The following is a 17,784-nucleotide window of genomic DNA, read 5'->3' on the forward strand; positions in this document are numbered from 1 at the left end:
TGCAACCACCCCCACATCAGGCAATAAGCCTCCGCAGTGCTCTTTAACAGGCAACATTTTAGAAAGTGCATGCAAGCATAGCTAGTACTCCCATCAAGAGGTGCCGCTAGATCAGAGTTCTCCAACGTTTGTCCTGTGGGGCGGATCCATGCCCAATTTTTAGCACATCTCCATTGAGATACATGTAGTTATCTTAAAAATCTGGCATGGATACGATCCTCCAGGACCGATTTTGGACAACCCTGTGCTAGACGAATAGCCCAGCTGCCTTGATTGCCTGTACACTGGGAAACTGTCATGGAATCTCCCCAACCAGACACAAATGGTATGCCATCTCATAAACTCATTGTGTAATGCAATTACAGGTGAGCCTCCAGTTATCTACTTGTAAACATCATTATATGCATTGCTTCTTCTTATGGATCTGTCATTACAGTGTTGTGTTAACAAAGCAGGACTTTGATTTATAAGAAAGTATATTTGACAGATGCTTTAATAAATTGACTGCAAATTCAGGAGGAGCTACCAGGGTGAATATCTAAAAAAAAAGTGTGTGCTGTTTATTCTATGTCATATCCAGATAATTATTAATATTAAAAAGCACATTGTTGTGTTTATTCAGTATCTCAGTTCTAAAAAACAACGCAGATACTTACGGCTTCATAGTCCGCCAGCTCCAGCCGTGCTTTGTTTTGCATTGTTCGTTTGCAGAGGTAAACAGCTGAAACACACAAAACAGTCAATCACTTTGCTGCTTACAAATCTACATCAAAGCAAATATATTGAATTGTACAATTTTTATCTGTTGAAATGAAATAGCAGTTGTTTCTCTGGCGAGTCCCCCAACTAATGTAAAGCAGACAGTGCCCAAATTGCTATTTGCTGAGACAGGGAGAAAGCAGAAAGAACTTAAATACTTAATGCATGAGGCAAGACCATTCCATAGTACTGCTCTTCTCACATAAAATTTGCTCAAGTCAAATTATGATGAGGACGATTGGGTTCCCGGCATTTGTTGGCACGACGGCAGAGTTCTGTGCCTGGTGTGCATGGCTTTAAAGAGAGGCCTTCCATGGAAATCCGTCTTTAGGTTGAACATTTATATCACTTTTGTCACTGACCGACCAAGCAGGCCTGTGACAGTACGACAAAGCAACATTATTTTCTATGGGCTGTTCACTTATGGGGGATCCAGTAGATGTTATAATAAGCATGGTGCCAATTACCGAATACAAGAAAATAATGTGGGCAGTGCAGTGACTAGTGGTAATATGAGTAGTGCAGCATTTATGAAGACCGAGAAAGAGCTTCTTATTTACTTATACATTGTAGACCAACAGTTGCATAATGAAAATCTGTTTCCATAATTTTAACTGTAGAATCGCTCCGAATAACGATTTTTGACGTTTCAACCACCATATTAGGATTTTGGTAGCATCATCATCAGTTCACAATTCTTACAGCTGAGAGTAGTTGTAGCATTCTACTTTTGAAGAAAGCACCTACATAAAGTGTGTGTGAGTGTGAATGGGTTTCTTGTTAATAGTCCTGCTCTTTTGGCCAATAGGCAGCAAGGGATCTTTCTGGTGCTGGAGAGCAATATCTAATGGCACAGAACAGAAGCCCCACTATACTGTATGATGTAAGCATTTATGGACTTTGGCCTGAGAGTCAAGGCTTTGAGGAACATGTCCTCAATCCCGATATCTATTTTCCCTTCTGCCTCTGCTGGATACAACTGGGGTGGTGTGGAGTGCAAAAAAACGATGGATTTAAGCCCAGATCTCTGTACTGGGGTGAATGTATGACATTGTTCTGCATTCTGTCCATCAACTGTTGTTTTTGCATCTGCTGGATACAAAACATGCGAAAGTATGTGTACATTAGGAAGACACAAATTTTCTTTGTTGTCCCTCTGGAGTCCTCTATAACTTTTCCTCCTGCCATAGTGGTCGTAGGTGTGCTTTGAGAAGTCTAGTGATGTACACTAGATGGAAGACGGGTAGGTCTCTCACCTGAAATCCAATGTTGTTGGTGTATGAGACAGGACACCAACAAGGGAAAGAGCGAAATTTTATAAATCAGATGAAAAACAGTGATGTAACAAAGAAGCAGGTATAAGGTGTAAAAAAACAAGAAAACCAAATCTCATGGCTCCCTACAAGCCCTATAAAGGCATTGTAAGCAAACAATCGAGGGCGCTAGAGATGGCACTTCATTGATATCCACGCAGGGTGTCTTTTTTCTAAGGTTTTGTAAATGTAAATGTGTTGGACTTGTAAAGCGCACAGCTGCCCGTAAGCGTCCCGGCGCTTGCTTAGGGAACCCATCCTGGTATTCCCCTGTGAGAAACCCCAGCAGGGTGTCCACAAGGTGAAAGCCAGGCATCCCACCGCGAGAGGCCGTAGTGGAGATTAAGCAAGCTATTGCCCAGAGTCGCAGAGTGTGACCCCGTGAGTTGAGTAGGTACCAGAGCGAGAATTGTCGAGTCCGTGGAATTTTGGGCCCGAGACCCACCGAGGTGGGGAATCGAACCCTGGTCCACGGTTGATCTCAGCTTCCAGGACTGCCGCCTCTAACCACTGAGCCACGCTTCTCGTTTTCGAAGGTTAACTTTGGTGGGGGCTTGTTTAGTTCTCTTCCTCTTGAAGGTAACTATTGTTCTGGATGTTGTTCATGACTGGCCCACGCTGTGAGACTTGCTTGCTTAGACAGACCACTGGGAATCCAGCTTTCACAGAGCCTATCTTCTCAGAAGTTCTGGAATGTTCCCTCCTTCCACAGTCACAAGGCAGGAGTCCACGACATTGCAACAAAGTAGCTGTTATAGCTTGGGAATCTTTTTCAATACTTTCTCTAAACTGTTTCTAATGTATTATGTTTTCTTTTTTGCGTTCTTTATTAATACATTTTTCAAATACTGTGCAGTTCGTTCAGTCTAGCTAGCTTAATGTCAGAATTATAGTTCACTCAGTTTTGAAAATCCATTTCGTTTCATAGAAGCCTATTGAGCTGAGGCGTTTAGAGGTGGGATGTTTCAGGGATTTTCATAGAGATTTTCTGATTAGTGTGTGAAGGACGATCTCCATGGTTCAGAGAATTTACCAAGAAGTTAAAAGGGACTTTAAGATGAACTCTGTCGGAAAGAGCAATGCTATACTTCTCTTTTCTCATGAAAGAGAATGAGTTGTAATTAAAAGCAATACAAACACTTACCGCAAAAAACAGCATTCACACAAATATTAATTCACCAGACAATAACAAACCTTTTATTTTTGAGTGGTAAAAACACTCAAGATGTGTGTTACTCTGTTAGTAAATTCACTTTAGGTCTCTTCAGGTAAATTATTTTTTTGTGAACTAAAACTGCATTATGCTTCTGCTTAGGTTGTCACGTTATTCATAGATAAGGCGACCCCTAAGCAATTGTAAATGTCTCTTGGCATATGATTTTAAATCAGCATTTCATTGGTGGAGTACAGTATAGTAGATCAGCACTGCCCATGGAATAAGTATGTTCATGCAGTGCATGCAATATTTATCTACCGGAGGAACAAACAATGGTTTGGAATTTGCTATTATGCAATTTCCATTGGCTGGGATGAATTCAAGCATTCCTTTCACCACCACCTTGTTGTCTTTGCAGTATGTATGTAACTCCACAACATTATTTTAATTTCTAAGAATGGCATTGGATTTTTCAACAAGAAGAACAAAAGAAAGACAATACAGGTTATACCTGGTAAAAATGCAATAACAATGGGCAGTTCTCTTGTACATGTGTGGTTAATGGGTAATAAGCAGAAGAGGGAACAAGAAGGAAGGGAACAAAACCAAATCAAATCCAATCAAATCATACTAGAAGGAAAAATAGATGGGGTGATAAATAAACAAGTAGTGGGCTCATGAAGTTTACATCAATGGCTGCTAAAGACCTCCAAAACTCTCTATATATGTCGTATTGTTTGCAAAATATATGTCTGATGAAATGTTTTGGGAGACACCTTAATATGTATTTTATTGGAGTTTTATTGGCAATATGTACTCCACAATATTTTTATTGCCACATTCTTGGTTTCCTGATTCAGAGAAATGTTGCTCTTGGTTACTTTGACTGACTACAGGATATATGAATGATTCATTAGTATCACTACTGAATTGTCTATATATACTAATGCTATATAACCAATATATTTTAAAAATGCACTGTAAAATGCAAAGTTGGCTTGTTCTTATAAGTTTACTTTGATGAAGCAATCTGCCATCTCAAGCTTTCTAGATTCAACCAGAGGGAGATCAGTCCCCTCATTGCCCACGCTTGCTCTGGGTAGTGTGGTCTGATATGAAGATTTTGCCATGAATGATTTGGCTCCCATTGCTGACTGATCTCCAATATGTATTAAAAAGGAATTCCTTCACAAAGAGCTTTTAATACTGCCTCTTTCTCCTGAAAAATACTGAAGTATTTTTAAAAGCAACACAAAATGTACGCTACTATCAACAGAGTTTACATTATTATTCACTCGAAAATGACGAGCATTTTATTGATGAACTAGACACAAGGAGTGCATTATTCTGTTAGTAAATTCTCCTTATATCTCTTGAAGTAAATTATTTTTTTGAACTGCAAGTGCATTTTGCATCTATTCATAGATAGGCGACCTTTTAGCAATGGCTTATGCCTTGGCATTAGTACATTACCAGAAAAATACAGCAGGGGTGACTTCAATTTGGGTAGTGTTGGAACTTTGCCCTTTCTGCAGGATCACCAAAGTTTTTCGCCTTCCTTGGCAGAGCTCGTTTTTGCTGGCCATAGGACTCTGTGTACTTTACTCCTGCTAAACAGTGGTAAAGTGCTTGTGCTCTCCCATTTTAACATGGTAAAAATGGCATACACCTAATAGGCACATTTAATTTACTTATACATCCTTACTATATTTTACTATATGTACCTAGGGCCTGTAAATTGAATGCCACAAGTGGGCTGCAACACTGCCACCCACTGAAGTAGCATTATAAATCATATCTCTAGGTCTGCACTTGCATCCTGTGTGTGCAATTTTAAACTGCTATTCCAACCCGGAAAATAAATATTTTGGCACACCCAAACCTTCCTTTTCAGTAGTTGCACGTCACCTGTAAGGTAGGACTTAAAAGCCCATAGGGCAGGGTGCATGATATTTAAAAAGTAGGAACTGTATATATAAGGGTTACACGTCCTGGCAGTGAAAAACCTACAAAGTTGTTTTTCACTACAGCTATATCAAAGCACTGAGTTCTATTATAACTCCTTATAATCCAGGACTTCATTTTGGACCTATCCAGAAAAAAATATTCAAGGGCTCATTGTAATAGGTAGTCAAAATCCAACCTAATGGTCAAGCCAGATGTTAAATTACTATTGTGAAAATGCCACTTTTAGAAAGTTTGCATTTTCCTGCCTCAGCCAAATGACCCTTTTTGCCTGTGTCCTTGCTCACCTAACTGGTAATGGCTCTCCTATGGTGAGATGTGTATTGCTCCCAGACAGTGGAAAATGGAACAGGGTGTGGGGATGTGTGGGTCCTCCTGACGGAATGTCTGGGGAGAACTGTACCCCTTCCCTGATTACACTACATAGGGGCCTGCCCTGGTCCACACTGAAGATCCTGACTCCAGCTCCGATCCTGCCATTGTTTCTATAGCCAAGTTGCTGTCAAACCCAGAGGAAAATGAGAAACTGATTACAAACAGTTTTAGTGATAGACAAATAGGTGCACCCACCCGCAGGCTGACACTAGGTATATAAGTGATATCTGCACAATCTGAAACCAGAACACTCCTGATAGAAGACTGTACATGCTTGCTTTGAACCTATGATGCTAGAGGTGACTCCATAGGTCATCTTGCTGACCTTCAGTGTGAACTATAGGGATGCATCATGTTCCAGAGGCATTGCATGCTTCCTAGCTGACCAGACTTAGCTGCAAATGACCTGGTGGAGTGAGTCCTGACCTCAAAGTTCTGTTCTCAAGGTCCTGGACATCTGGCTGGGGGGTCCTTTAGTGCCACGCAGCTCCTGACCATAAACCTGACCAGATTCAACACAGAGCAACGTACGGCCACACACAGCCATGCAGAGATGCACCATGCAGTTCCTCACCAAAGGCTTCAGTGGAACCGGAGCAGAGCCATACAGAGCCTCACAGAGCTGTGCAGCTCCTGAATGAAAGCCTCATCAGATTCAAAGCACAGTGACACAACAATGCAGTTGCCTCCAGGCCTGTCACACACTGTCCATTGAATTCAGAAGTAAAAACTTCCAGCGGGACGGACCTGGCCTTATATCTGGCCTACGCTCTATTGCGGTCTGCCTGAATTTGTTATTTTGTTTGAGTACGGAGTGATCAGATACCAGCAATTGGCACTTTGCATCTTTTAACACTATTCTGAACCTTACACTTTAAAAATGTAGGGGCATATTACCAAGGGCCATTATCGCCGCCTTAGCGGGACTTTTTCCCGCTAAAGCGGCGATAATTTTATCGCCCTATTACCTAGCTGTCGCTAACACCAGTTAGCGACAGCTAGTAGGAGATAGCGATCATCTTGGGGCCCACTTTGCATGTCAGCGATATTTATCGCTAATGACATGCAAAGTGGGCGTGCCAAGATGTTAGCGACTGGAAACAGTTGCTAATATCGCTATCTCCAAAAGATAACGCCTGCCCAGAGCAGTTCTTAGCCATGTTATCCAATGGAAGGTGGATAGCATGGCTAAGAGCATTGTCACGATAATGCATGAATATCGCTGATTTTTCAGCGATATTCATGCACTTCGCAGGATTTTTACCGCTTTTGAGATAAACCTTGATAATATCAAGGTATCTCAGCGGTAAAAATCGTCGGAGCGCGGCAATATAATTTTAGCCGCTAACCATGCATAGCGATAATTATCGCTATTGCTTGGTAATATGCCCCGTATAACTTTAGCTTACTGACTGGATTTTTGTTATTTTTGGGTCATTTTATTTATTGAAACATTTAAAAAAATTCTAAATTGGTTGAGGATCATTTTTGTGTTGTGTTATCACTTTTTTACTTTTTGAGCACTGCATAGATACTTTACACATTGCCTCTCAGTTAAGCTTGTCTGATTTTATGCCAAGCTACCAGAGGGTTAAGCACAGATACATTGCTAGAAATAAAACGGCATGCATAGGATGAAACTAATTGTGACCTGCAGTGCTGGACTAAAGTGCAGTCCTCCAAAGGGCCAGCTTTTTGTGTCAGATAGCTTCAAGCATTTGTCTTCTGTTCAGCTGTTGATGACTTACATAGGAGCTGGTACAGTACTGAGTAATGGACAAGACCCATAGCAAACATGTCTTCTGTGAGGGTAAGAGCATGAAGCAGGAAAAGGGAGCTATTAACCAGCTTGCATGAGCTATAATTGGCTGCACACTGCTGAGCGTTATGGTATTATTGTGGGTCAGAGTGGTTAGATAGTAGTTGACATTACTATATAATGACCTGGCTAGTGGCTAGCCATATATCAGCCCTCCTTATTTTGCCTGTATATATTTGAAATAGTAGACTTCATGGGCTGTTTCATTTCTGTGAGATGTAAACTGCAGATTCTCATCGATACACAGAAGTATGCTACAGACTAGAAACTGTATACACCGTTAAGGCATAATTGTAGGGCAGAAGGAGGCACTGTCTTTTACATACAGAAAATGTTCTATTGAATGGAAGCAAAATGCCAATATGCAGTTTTTCTGATAAAACTATATTGCGCGGAAATGTGATTTCAGCAAATATGTATCATTTGAACATCACCAAGTAAAGTGTCTTTATTGTCGGACTATTATAAAACTATAAATAAAACAAATTACATTGCGTGCACTGTATCACAAAATCGGCAATGCAGCGCGTGCAATGTACATTTTTTATTTATTTATTTACTTTACTTAACTCCGCTAAACACCCTTTCAATAAATATTTAGAAGGGTGGTGACCAGTAAATTTTATATTTTCTAGAAAATTGACAGATTGTTTCTAAAGAGATTCAATAACTGTTATTTATTTGGAGAAAAAAGCATACAAATACATTTCAGAGTTACCCTCCATCTTCAGGTTTGCCTTCTTTGTGAGGTCTTGCTACAGACAGATTTAATGTTTGTTGCTAGAGCTTTTTAAAGAATGCTCTCAAAAGAAGTATAAAGCAGTACAAAGGGATAGAAAGTGGGATTTGATTAATCCATCCTAATCCAAATGGCTTTCATGTGTTTTCAAAGATTGACCATTGTTTGGATAGGCTGCCGGTCAAGGCCACTGCATCAAGGATGTTCACATTGTCCCATTTGTGGACCTGTTAGGCTTTGGTGATGGGATCAAGTAGCTTTTTTTTTGCTAAATTGCTCATGCAGTTTGGCATGTAGCTTGAAATTGGACCCAGTTTGTGTTCTCTGATATATCTACTTAGCTGGAAAAAACATATCTTAATTGTTGATTTATGTCTTTACTATTTGCAGTTTGCATATCTGAAAAGAGTTGGGAAAGGAACCAAGAGCAGCCCTGGAAAAAGTTTAAAGCAGAACAGCACTGCCCTAGGGGCCAGATGTGCAACCATTCTGTTTTGCATGATGCAAATTGCAATATTTTGCGAATCGCAATTTGCAACTCGAAAAACGGAATGTACTAATGTGTCTTACACACATTTAGAGATTCCTAGGGCCTCATTTATGAAAAGTGACGCATCGCTGCATGAAAATAGCGATGCGTCACTTTTCACTGCACCCTCCTTGCGACACCAATGATGCGTCATATTTACAGTATGACGCATCATGTCGCAAGGAGTTACAGATACGTCAGTATTTCTGACGTATCTGTATGGCGCAAAAGTGACGCATTGCTGGAGTGTGTCACAAAAGTGACGCAACTCCAGCAATGTGTCCTTTCACATGGGGCAAGCCCCATGTGAAAGGGCTTGCGTCACTCTTACGCTTGCTGTGAGGCAGGCGTAAGAAATTGACGCATTTGTGTCCTAGAGGTGGCGCAGTGAAATCTCATAGATTTCACTGCGTCACTTCTACTACCCTTTCTTGCGTCAATACGCCCCCCCTGCATACATTATGCCTGGCGCAGGTATAATGTGGCGCAAGGGTTTACAAAGTGACGCATATACCTAGATGCGTCACTTTGTAAATATGGCGCAACAAGGCTCATTTTTTACGCCACTGGTGGCACCGGCGGCGTAAAAGTGACGCCCAGCCTCATAAATGAGGCCCCCAATGGGGTTGCAAATTACCTGCCTCATAAATATTCAGGAGGCAGGTCGTAATGTTTGACCCATTGGGAATGGGCAAGAACACAGGGATGGTGGCCTGCTGGGGACAGCAGAACACCATGTCTGCGTTTGCCTTTTAAATAAAGCAACTTTTTTTTTTCAAATGCAGCCCATTTTCCGTAAAGGAAAATGGGATGTATATCAAAGAAAAAAATGAAAAATGTTCTTCTAATTTTTTTAAGGGCAGGCAGTGGTCCATATGTCCACTGCCTCCTCTTAAAAAATATGTGTGCATACATTTACAAATGTAAAATGGTCCCCTGGGGACCCTTTCCCATTTACGACTCGCGTACCTCTACATGAAGTAGGTGGTAGCTATGATTATTTTGCCATCGCATTTGCGATTGCAAAACAATCATACATTTCAGGGCAACTAGCTATTAGGAAGGGATGCCCTTGACACGCCCCTTCCTAATAGAGGCACGCAAACCATATTTTGCGAGTCGGTAATAGGTTAAAGACTCACAAATTAGGGTTTGTACATACTACAATCCTTTTCAGCGGTCGCAAAAGGCCAGTTTTTCAGGTTGCGAACGCTAAAAATGGTGGTACATCTTGTCCTAAGTGAGTGAACTAAGTGAGCAAGCTCCATGGAAGACTGAGGAGTGGAGGGTAATTCTGTCTCGTGCCACAAAAAAGGGGAACCTTTGAGGCTAAGCACTGTATTTTACAGCACAACTTTTCAAAAATATTGCATTAGAAGCTGTAGTCTTTACAGACAGTTCTGATGGGGAACTAATAAGCTATTTCAATATTTCAGTCTGACACGGCACCCTGGTATCAGCCTGATGCAATACCCTGGTGTCAATTTGCCACAGTACACTGGTGCACTAACTCTCACTACCAGTGAAGCATGTGTAAACATTTAAAAGTATTCTGCACTTAGTAAAAACATACTGGACACACACCAGGCAAATACGTTTCTACCACAGAATTCACAATCACAGTTGATCATTAACAGAGAAATGTACACATTATGTCAGTGGCACAAAACAGCAAACAGAATGCATTTTGTCATGGTGATGATGAATGTACTGTATTACTAGAAAAGAGTAAACAACTTCTTTCACCCCTTTGGATTGTGCTTTTCCATATGTTGCAAAGATAGGATACACAAATGTCCTGTTTTAATATTAGGGTCACCTGGAATTAATTGGACAGGCACTTTTGTTTTTGATTACTCATTGCTTTAGGGTACACATACAAAGTAATTTAAGTGATTTAAATAATTTTGTGTGGTTGCCGTAAGGCAATGAATATGTATAATAAAGAACCTTTTGTGAGCGAGAAATTTCTAGCTTGAGAACTTAGGGCCAGATGTAGGTAGGCTATTACCGGTCGGTAACGGCCGAAATCGGCTGTTACCGACCGGTAATAGGCTTTTCCTATGTAGGTGGTATATTTACCAATTTGGTTAATAATGAATCGGTATTTACTGATTTGGTATTTACCGAATCATCATTTACCGATTTCGTATTTACCGAATCGGTAAATGAGATGTAGGAAGCACTTTAAAGAGTGCTTTTGTGCTTTAAGGTGTCGTTATTTACCACCAACTATTGGTTGGTGGTAAATAAGGAATTCCTCAGTAAATGCAAATCTGTGCATTCACACCTGTGCCATGTGAAAGACATACATGCCCATAGGGCATGTATGTATGCCACATGTGCACACCAGCACTATTCAGAGGTGCAACACAGTGTCAAAGTGACACCCTGCCACCCTTGACTATTTCCCTATTTTACCAAATCGGTATTTACCGATTTGGTAATTGACATTCATTCCTATTGGCCTCCTGGCCCATAGGAATGAATGGCAATTACCGAATCGGTAAATATCGATTCGGTAAATACCGAATCTTAACGATTCTGTATTTTTTACCGAGTTTTTTATCTACATTCTATTACCGATTCGAAAATACTGAATCGTTAAAATGCGGTATTTTCTAATCGGTAAATTACAATTACCTACATCTAGCCCTTAAGCACCACCACATTTTGCCCTAACTGGAACGCTTGTCTCGGTAAAGGGGGCAATTATTGGATATGCATTAACTGGACACTACCCTCTCGCCTCTGGTACTATGCTGAAACACATCAGCATGTAAAAACAGCACAGAGGGCCTGGTTGCAAGTGTGTCAGAAACTTCTGTCCACTGTCAAAACCCCTATTTGAGCAAGTGTTGGGACTAGATTTAGATGACTTTGGATTTGTTCATACATTTGACAGGGGGATCGGAACCTGTACACTGTTCATCAAACCCTATTTCCTATCTTTTGTATTGCTGCAACTGAATTTCTTGTATGATTAATGCTACTAAGACTACATTTAATTCAACGTTTCGGTTTCCCTGTGGTGATTCTGTATCTTTACAATATGTTCTTGAGATTCATTTAGATTGCTGCCCCCGGCGATCCTTCGGGCCGCCTTTTCGGCTTGCCCCGCCCCTCCATTGGCCCTCCTGAACAACTCTCTCCTGCTCGGCGAGGTCCCCAGTCAATTTAAGAACGCTGAAGTGGTCCCCATATTAAAAAAATCCAACGCCGACCCCACGATCATGGGCAATTTCCGTCCCATCTCCCTTCTCCCTTACCTGAGTAAGGTACTTGAGACACATGTGACCAGCGTCCTCAGTTCCTTTATTGAGGACTCTAACTTTTTAGACTCCCAGCAAGCCGGGTTTAGACCTGCCCATTCGACAGAGGCGGTCATCCTCTCTGTCATGGAGGAACTTCGAAGAGGTGCCGATTCTAATATCAGTCAAGCCCTGGTGCTCTTGGATCTGTCGGCGGCCTTTGACACGGTCGACCACACCATCCTAGTCGACCGTGTCAAAGAGGCAGGCATCAGTGGGACGGCCCTCAACTGGGTTCGCTCCTTTTTGGCGGACCGCCATCAATCGGTCCGTCTCTCCCAGTTTACGGCAGAAGGGATGATGGTAACCTGCGGTGTTCCGCAGGGTTCGTCCCTGTCACCCCTCCTTTTTAACCTGTACCTTACCCCCCTGATCCGCTCCCTCCGTGGTAGGAATGTCACTGCATTTAATTATGCAGACGACATTCAGCTTGTCTTCAATCTCGACTCCTCGGATGAAACGGCCTCCGATTTCCAGTCCACCCTTTGCCATATCAGCAATTGGATGGGCGCTCACCATCTCAAACTTAATCCCGACAAGACCGAGCTTGTTCTTGTCGGAGGCCCATCCAACCCCTGGAATTCCACCTTCTGGCCCCTTTCCCTCGGCCCCCCCCCTGCCCTGTTGATAAAGTAAAAAGCCTGGGGGTTTACATCTCCCATGATCTTTCTATGAAGCACCAGGTCAGTGCCACTGTGTCCTCTTGTTTTTTTCAGCTCAGGAAGATTCGGAAAATAGCCCACTTTCTGACCACTGAAGCCCTCACCTTGGCACTGCTGGCATTAGTCATCTCTCGGATTGACTACGCCAACGCTCTATACGCTGGCATCCCACAATACCAAATTAACAGACTGCAGCTGATACAGAATCAGGCAGCTCGCCTGATCTACCATCAACCAAAACATCACCATGTTCGCCCTCTCCTCAAAGCCCTCCACTGGCTCCCTGTTTTGGAGCGTTGCAAATTTAAATTAGGCTGCCTGACTCACAAATCCTTGGCCGGCATCGGTCCCTCCTTCATCTCCTCTCTTCTGCACCCTTACGCTCCCTCCAGGCACCTCTGTTCCTCTCACCATGCGCTCCTCCAGACACCTCGATTTAGGCGCAAAAAACACGGCGGTCTCAGATTCTCCTTTTTGGCCCCCTCATTCTGGAACTCTCTTCCGCTGGAACTGAGACTCTCTCCTTCCTACTCTCACTTTAGGTCTCTTCTAAAAACTCACCTCTTCCGCAGCACTTACATATAAGCTCTCCTCTCCTCCCCTTCTGCCTCTCACCGAATAAAGTGAACAGTGCCAAGAAACCGTCCGGTGTATGCCGCGCTTTACAAATAATTTTTACATTACATTTACATTACATTTACATTACATTACATTTATATTAGTTTGGCTTTGAACAAGTAATAAACCCAGGCGCGCAACACCCATTGGGCTCACCGGGCTTCAGCCCCCCCGTCGTATTCTCCAGCCCGGGCTAATTTGACGCGCACTGAAAGGATAAAAGAAGGCTGTGCATCGGAGCCGAGAATGTGATTTTTATGATGCTTTCTGAGGCCCAGCAGCCCGAGCCAGCCAGCCTCTGAACAGTTTCAGTTAACCTCTTGTTTTCCTTTACTGGCCCCGAGGTGATATCATTGCCTGAAGGCAGGGATTTCACCTAAGCACTTGATGTGTTCAGCATGGGGTGGGGGTGGGAGTGGGAGGATGCACACAGCAGGGGGGAAAGGGCTGGCCAGTGCAGGTGACGTTTTTCCTTTGTATAGGAATTCCTGCTGGCGTCAAACCCCAGGGTTTGCTGTCTGTGCACTTGCATGGATGTGTATTCCATACAAGTGCACAGACAGCAAACCCTGGGCTATGACGCCAGCAGGAATTAATTTACAAAGTAAAAGCATCACCTGCACTGCCATCCCTTTGCCCCTGCTGTCTGTGCACTTGTATGGAATTCACATCCAAGGCCCTGCTCACCAGTTAAATGGTGAACAGGGCCATGGATATTTCTCTTCTCGCCACAGATTCACTATTGATATATGCATTTATGTCTCCATTTGTTTTTTAAGAATCTTGTATGATTTTTTAACTTGTATGATTATGTTTTAATAATGATTTATTAACTTTGTAAGTATTAAATAAAAACATTTAAGTTTTATAGTTTGTCTCAGCCAATTGTTCATTCAATTCACTACCAATGTGTTTGAGAATTTAGTTGCTTAGGTTGTTATCTCTCGAATGTATTTTCCCTGACCTAGGAACTACAAATTTAATGCAATCAGGGGGTCCTTGTTAAATACACATCTATTTTCCCACAGCTTGTCTGTGCAGGGCTGTTCTATTTATAGAATCTACTGTATTTAATCCGTTTCACTGTCATTTCCTTACTGACCACTTTCTAGAATTATCCTTTGATAAACTTCAATCCGTACCCATTATTAATATGGCCCTCCAGAAAACCTTCGGTTTCACGGATGAAGAATTTGAAACACTTGTAGGAACATCATCCCAATTTGGCACCACAACTACAAATTCCAATCCGCACAATGATGATACCAAAAAACTAATAGAATTAAAAAAGAAACTTAAAAGAATTGAAGCGCATGGTGAATTCATGTTAGCTTATCTACGGTTAGGCATCATCCCTATGGGTCTCCGAGTGAGGAATATCCCCGGTTTATTTGTGCACTACAAAGCCTTTCTGGATAAATGGAGCAGAATTGCCAGTAGGTGCTCAAGAGACTTAATGATGCTCATAGTTGAGACCGCTAAAGAACTAGCAGCAGAAGTAAGATCCGAAGTAGAAGACTTAGAAGATAAGATCAAAAGAATGGGGAATATTGAAGACTCTATAAAGAAAATTGATGAATGTAACAAAGAACTAGAATCATTTTCCAACTATCTAGAAAAAAGGAAAAATGATAAACTATTAAAAGATAAAAGGTTTGCTACTATTGAGAATACCTACCCTTACCTGAGAGTAGATTTTTACCAACATAATCATTACTCAACTGAAAGTACTGACCCTCAGCAACAAAAACAACGCGTGAACACATTTTCAGAGACCTCAGACTCTGAAATTGACAATAATGAAGGTTACTACGATCAAGACCCTACCTTTAATCAAGCCCCTAATAGAGGAAATCGTAGACAACCTTTTTTAGGGAATCGAGGGGGCACTCGGGGACGCCCCAGAGTCCACTTCCAGGGTCAGTCGAGAGGGAATTACCATCCCCAGCACCATCATCGTCAGGAAGAACCACAATTTGTCCGCGAGACCCGAAGCAGACAATATTGGAAACAAGGCACATAATTCCAATCTTTAACCTAACTAAATCAGAGCTAGATAGTCATAGTACTAACCTATTATCTAAAGGTCTATCTTACGTTCCACACTCAACTGTCAATCTTTTTGAGTTGTACTGTGACATAATTTCTTTCTTCCGGAAAATTCGGTTAAAAAAGTTCTTTGCTCTAAACAACACATCAGAGGAAGAACATTGCTCTATAAAACCCCTCTATCTCCCATCCACTTTTAGCCCTGGTCTAGAACAAGTAGGGCCTGAAGTTGCTACTTTCGAGTTAGTAGTTCTGAAAAAATTGGACCAGGCCCTAAGGTACATCCCGAAACCAATTTACAATTTAGAAAAGGAAGAGCACCAAGCACTAACATCCCTTTCCCACAATAAAAACCTAACGATCAAGGGATGCGACAAAGGAGGTGGCATAGTAATCATTGACACATCCGAATATGAGAACAATATGCTCAAAATGCTGGATGACCCGACATTTTATGTTCCGCTGAGATCTCACTCTCAGATAAACTTATCACGGAAAATTATGTCCCTAACTACAACTGCCCTTGAAGACGGATTCATTAATACCAAAGAATTCGATTTCCTGAATCACAATCAGGGAAAAATTGCGTGTATTTATGGCCTCCCCAAAATACATAAACATGCCAGCAACCCTCCATATCGACCCATTGTTTCCACCATAGGTACAGCAACTGAACCACTGTCCAAATATGTGGACAACTATTTGCGGCCATTCATTCCCAAAATTGATTCATACATACGCGACACAGGCCACATGATACAGAAAATCGAAGGAATCTCTTTCAATAGTAATAATGAACTATTAGTCACGATGGACGTAGAGTCCTTATATAGTAATATTCCCCTCAATGATGCCATGAAAACCACCAGTTGGTTCATTGATGTACACAAAATTCCTTGTCCGAAAGAATTTCTAATGGCCTGTCTAGAAATTGTATTAACAGAGAATATATTCGAGTTTGGATCCCACATCTATCGCCAAATCAAAGGCGTAAGCATGGGTGCCTCAGTAGCACCATCGATAGCCAATATCTTTATGGCAGCCTTCGAGAAGGAATTCATTCAGAATGAGATTGCCCCCTTTTATGAGTCTATCTCCCATTGGTCCAGATACATTGATGACATCTTTTTTGTCTGGACCGATGGGAGAGAAACTCTAGAGGAATTCCTTCTCTGGATAAATGCAGTAAACCCCAATCTCCATTTCACCTCCAACATTAGCAACAAGAAAGTTGAATTTTTAGACATTGAAATCTCGAACGAAGAAGGTATATTAAAAGTAGATCTCCACACAAAACCTACAGCTAGGAACACATTATTACACTATCGTAGTTTCCACCCTAGATCGCAAAAAAATAGTATACCCTTCTCTCAATTTCTACGCGTCAGACGCAATTGTACGAATCTGAATGACTTTGACAAGCAAGCCATAGCGATGAGAGCCAAGTTCTTAGATAGAGGCTATCCTCACCGTCTAGTGAGAGACTCATACAAGCGAGCAAGGTACTACGACCGCGACTGTCTCCTACGAACCAAATCCCCTAAATCCACTGACCAACTAGTTTGCATTACAAAACACTCTACTGTGAATGAAAAGGTTAAACAAGTCATAAATTCAAATTGGCACATATTAAACAGTAATGGCACCAATGAACACAAATTGGCGAAACCTCTCTTTGCTCATAAGAGAAACAAAAATATAAAAGAATTCATTGTTCACTCCCGCTTTCAAAACAATACACAAAAAGAGAACTTTAGTCAAAGATCAATTCTAACGAATAAACCAGTAATAGGGACGTTTCCCTGTTCCTCATGTAACTCATGTGGTAACATCCTAAGAGGCGAAGAATTCGAACATAATGGCCACAAAACAAAAGCCAAAGAAATGTGGAACTGCAAATCAACCAACGTTGTATATTTTATACAGTGTCCCTGCCGACTAGGATATGTGGGAGAAACTTCCCGTATGATCCAGACTCGCCTGAACGAACACCGCTCGGCGATAAGAACCCAAAAATTTGCGTGCCCTATGGTAAAACATTTCATAGAGAAGGGCCACTGTGCAGATGAATTCAAATGGAGGATTCTGGAAAAAATCCACATTCCAGACTCCAAAGGTGGCACTGCCATCCGAAAGAAAAGGGAAGTCTTTTGGATTTTTGTTTTTAACACATTCCGTCAAGGAATGAATAATGAAATTCCGTGGGAACATGCTATCTCCTGAAGAAGTACGCTCTGTAAACTAACAACATGTTACATAAGTATTGTTGTTACCAACATGAATAGTGAATGAAAACACTAACTAAGCACTGTATAAACACAGTCAAAACATGAATAATAGTATTAGGGACTTAGTAAGCAATCTCTGTAGTATAATGCGTGTCTGAAAATAGAACTCTTTCTATATAGTCTGTAACTTCAAATACCACTCAGAAGTTAGAAGCTACTTCCCCATAAGATTAGAATCACTCAAACACTTCTACCTTAGGG

The 17,784-nt window shown here is 41.6% G+C and overlaps 1 protein-coding gene across 2 annotated transcripts in view; it reads right to left on the bottom strand.

The window, feature by feature from the left end:
• The window catches only part of RGS7 (regulator of G protein signaling 7), a 1,941,513-nt gene that overhangs the window by 455,974 nt on the left and 1,467,755 nt on the right, over positions 1-17,784 (bottom strand). For both annotated transcript variants that reach the window (XM_078646934.1, XM_078646935.1), the window contains exon 7: positions 657-721. In XM_078646934.1, coding sequence (XP_078503060.1) covers positions 657-721 — 65 coding nt within the window. The remainder of the gene's footprint in view (positions 1-656; positions 722-17,784) is intronic.

Source organism: Lissotriton helveticus, chromosome 6 (genome assembly GCF_964261635.1).
Source record: "Lissotriton helveticus chromosome 6, aLisHel1.1, whole genome shotgun sequence".
Taxonomy (NCBI): domain Eukaryota; kingdom Metazoa; phylum Chordata; class Amphibia; order Caudata; family Salamandridae; genus Lissotriton; species Lissotriton helveticus.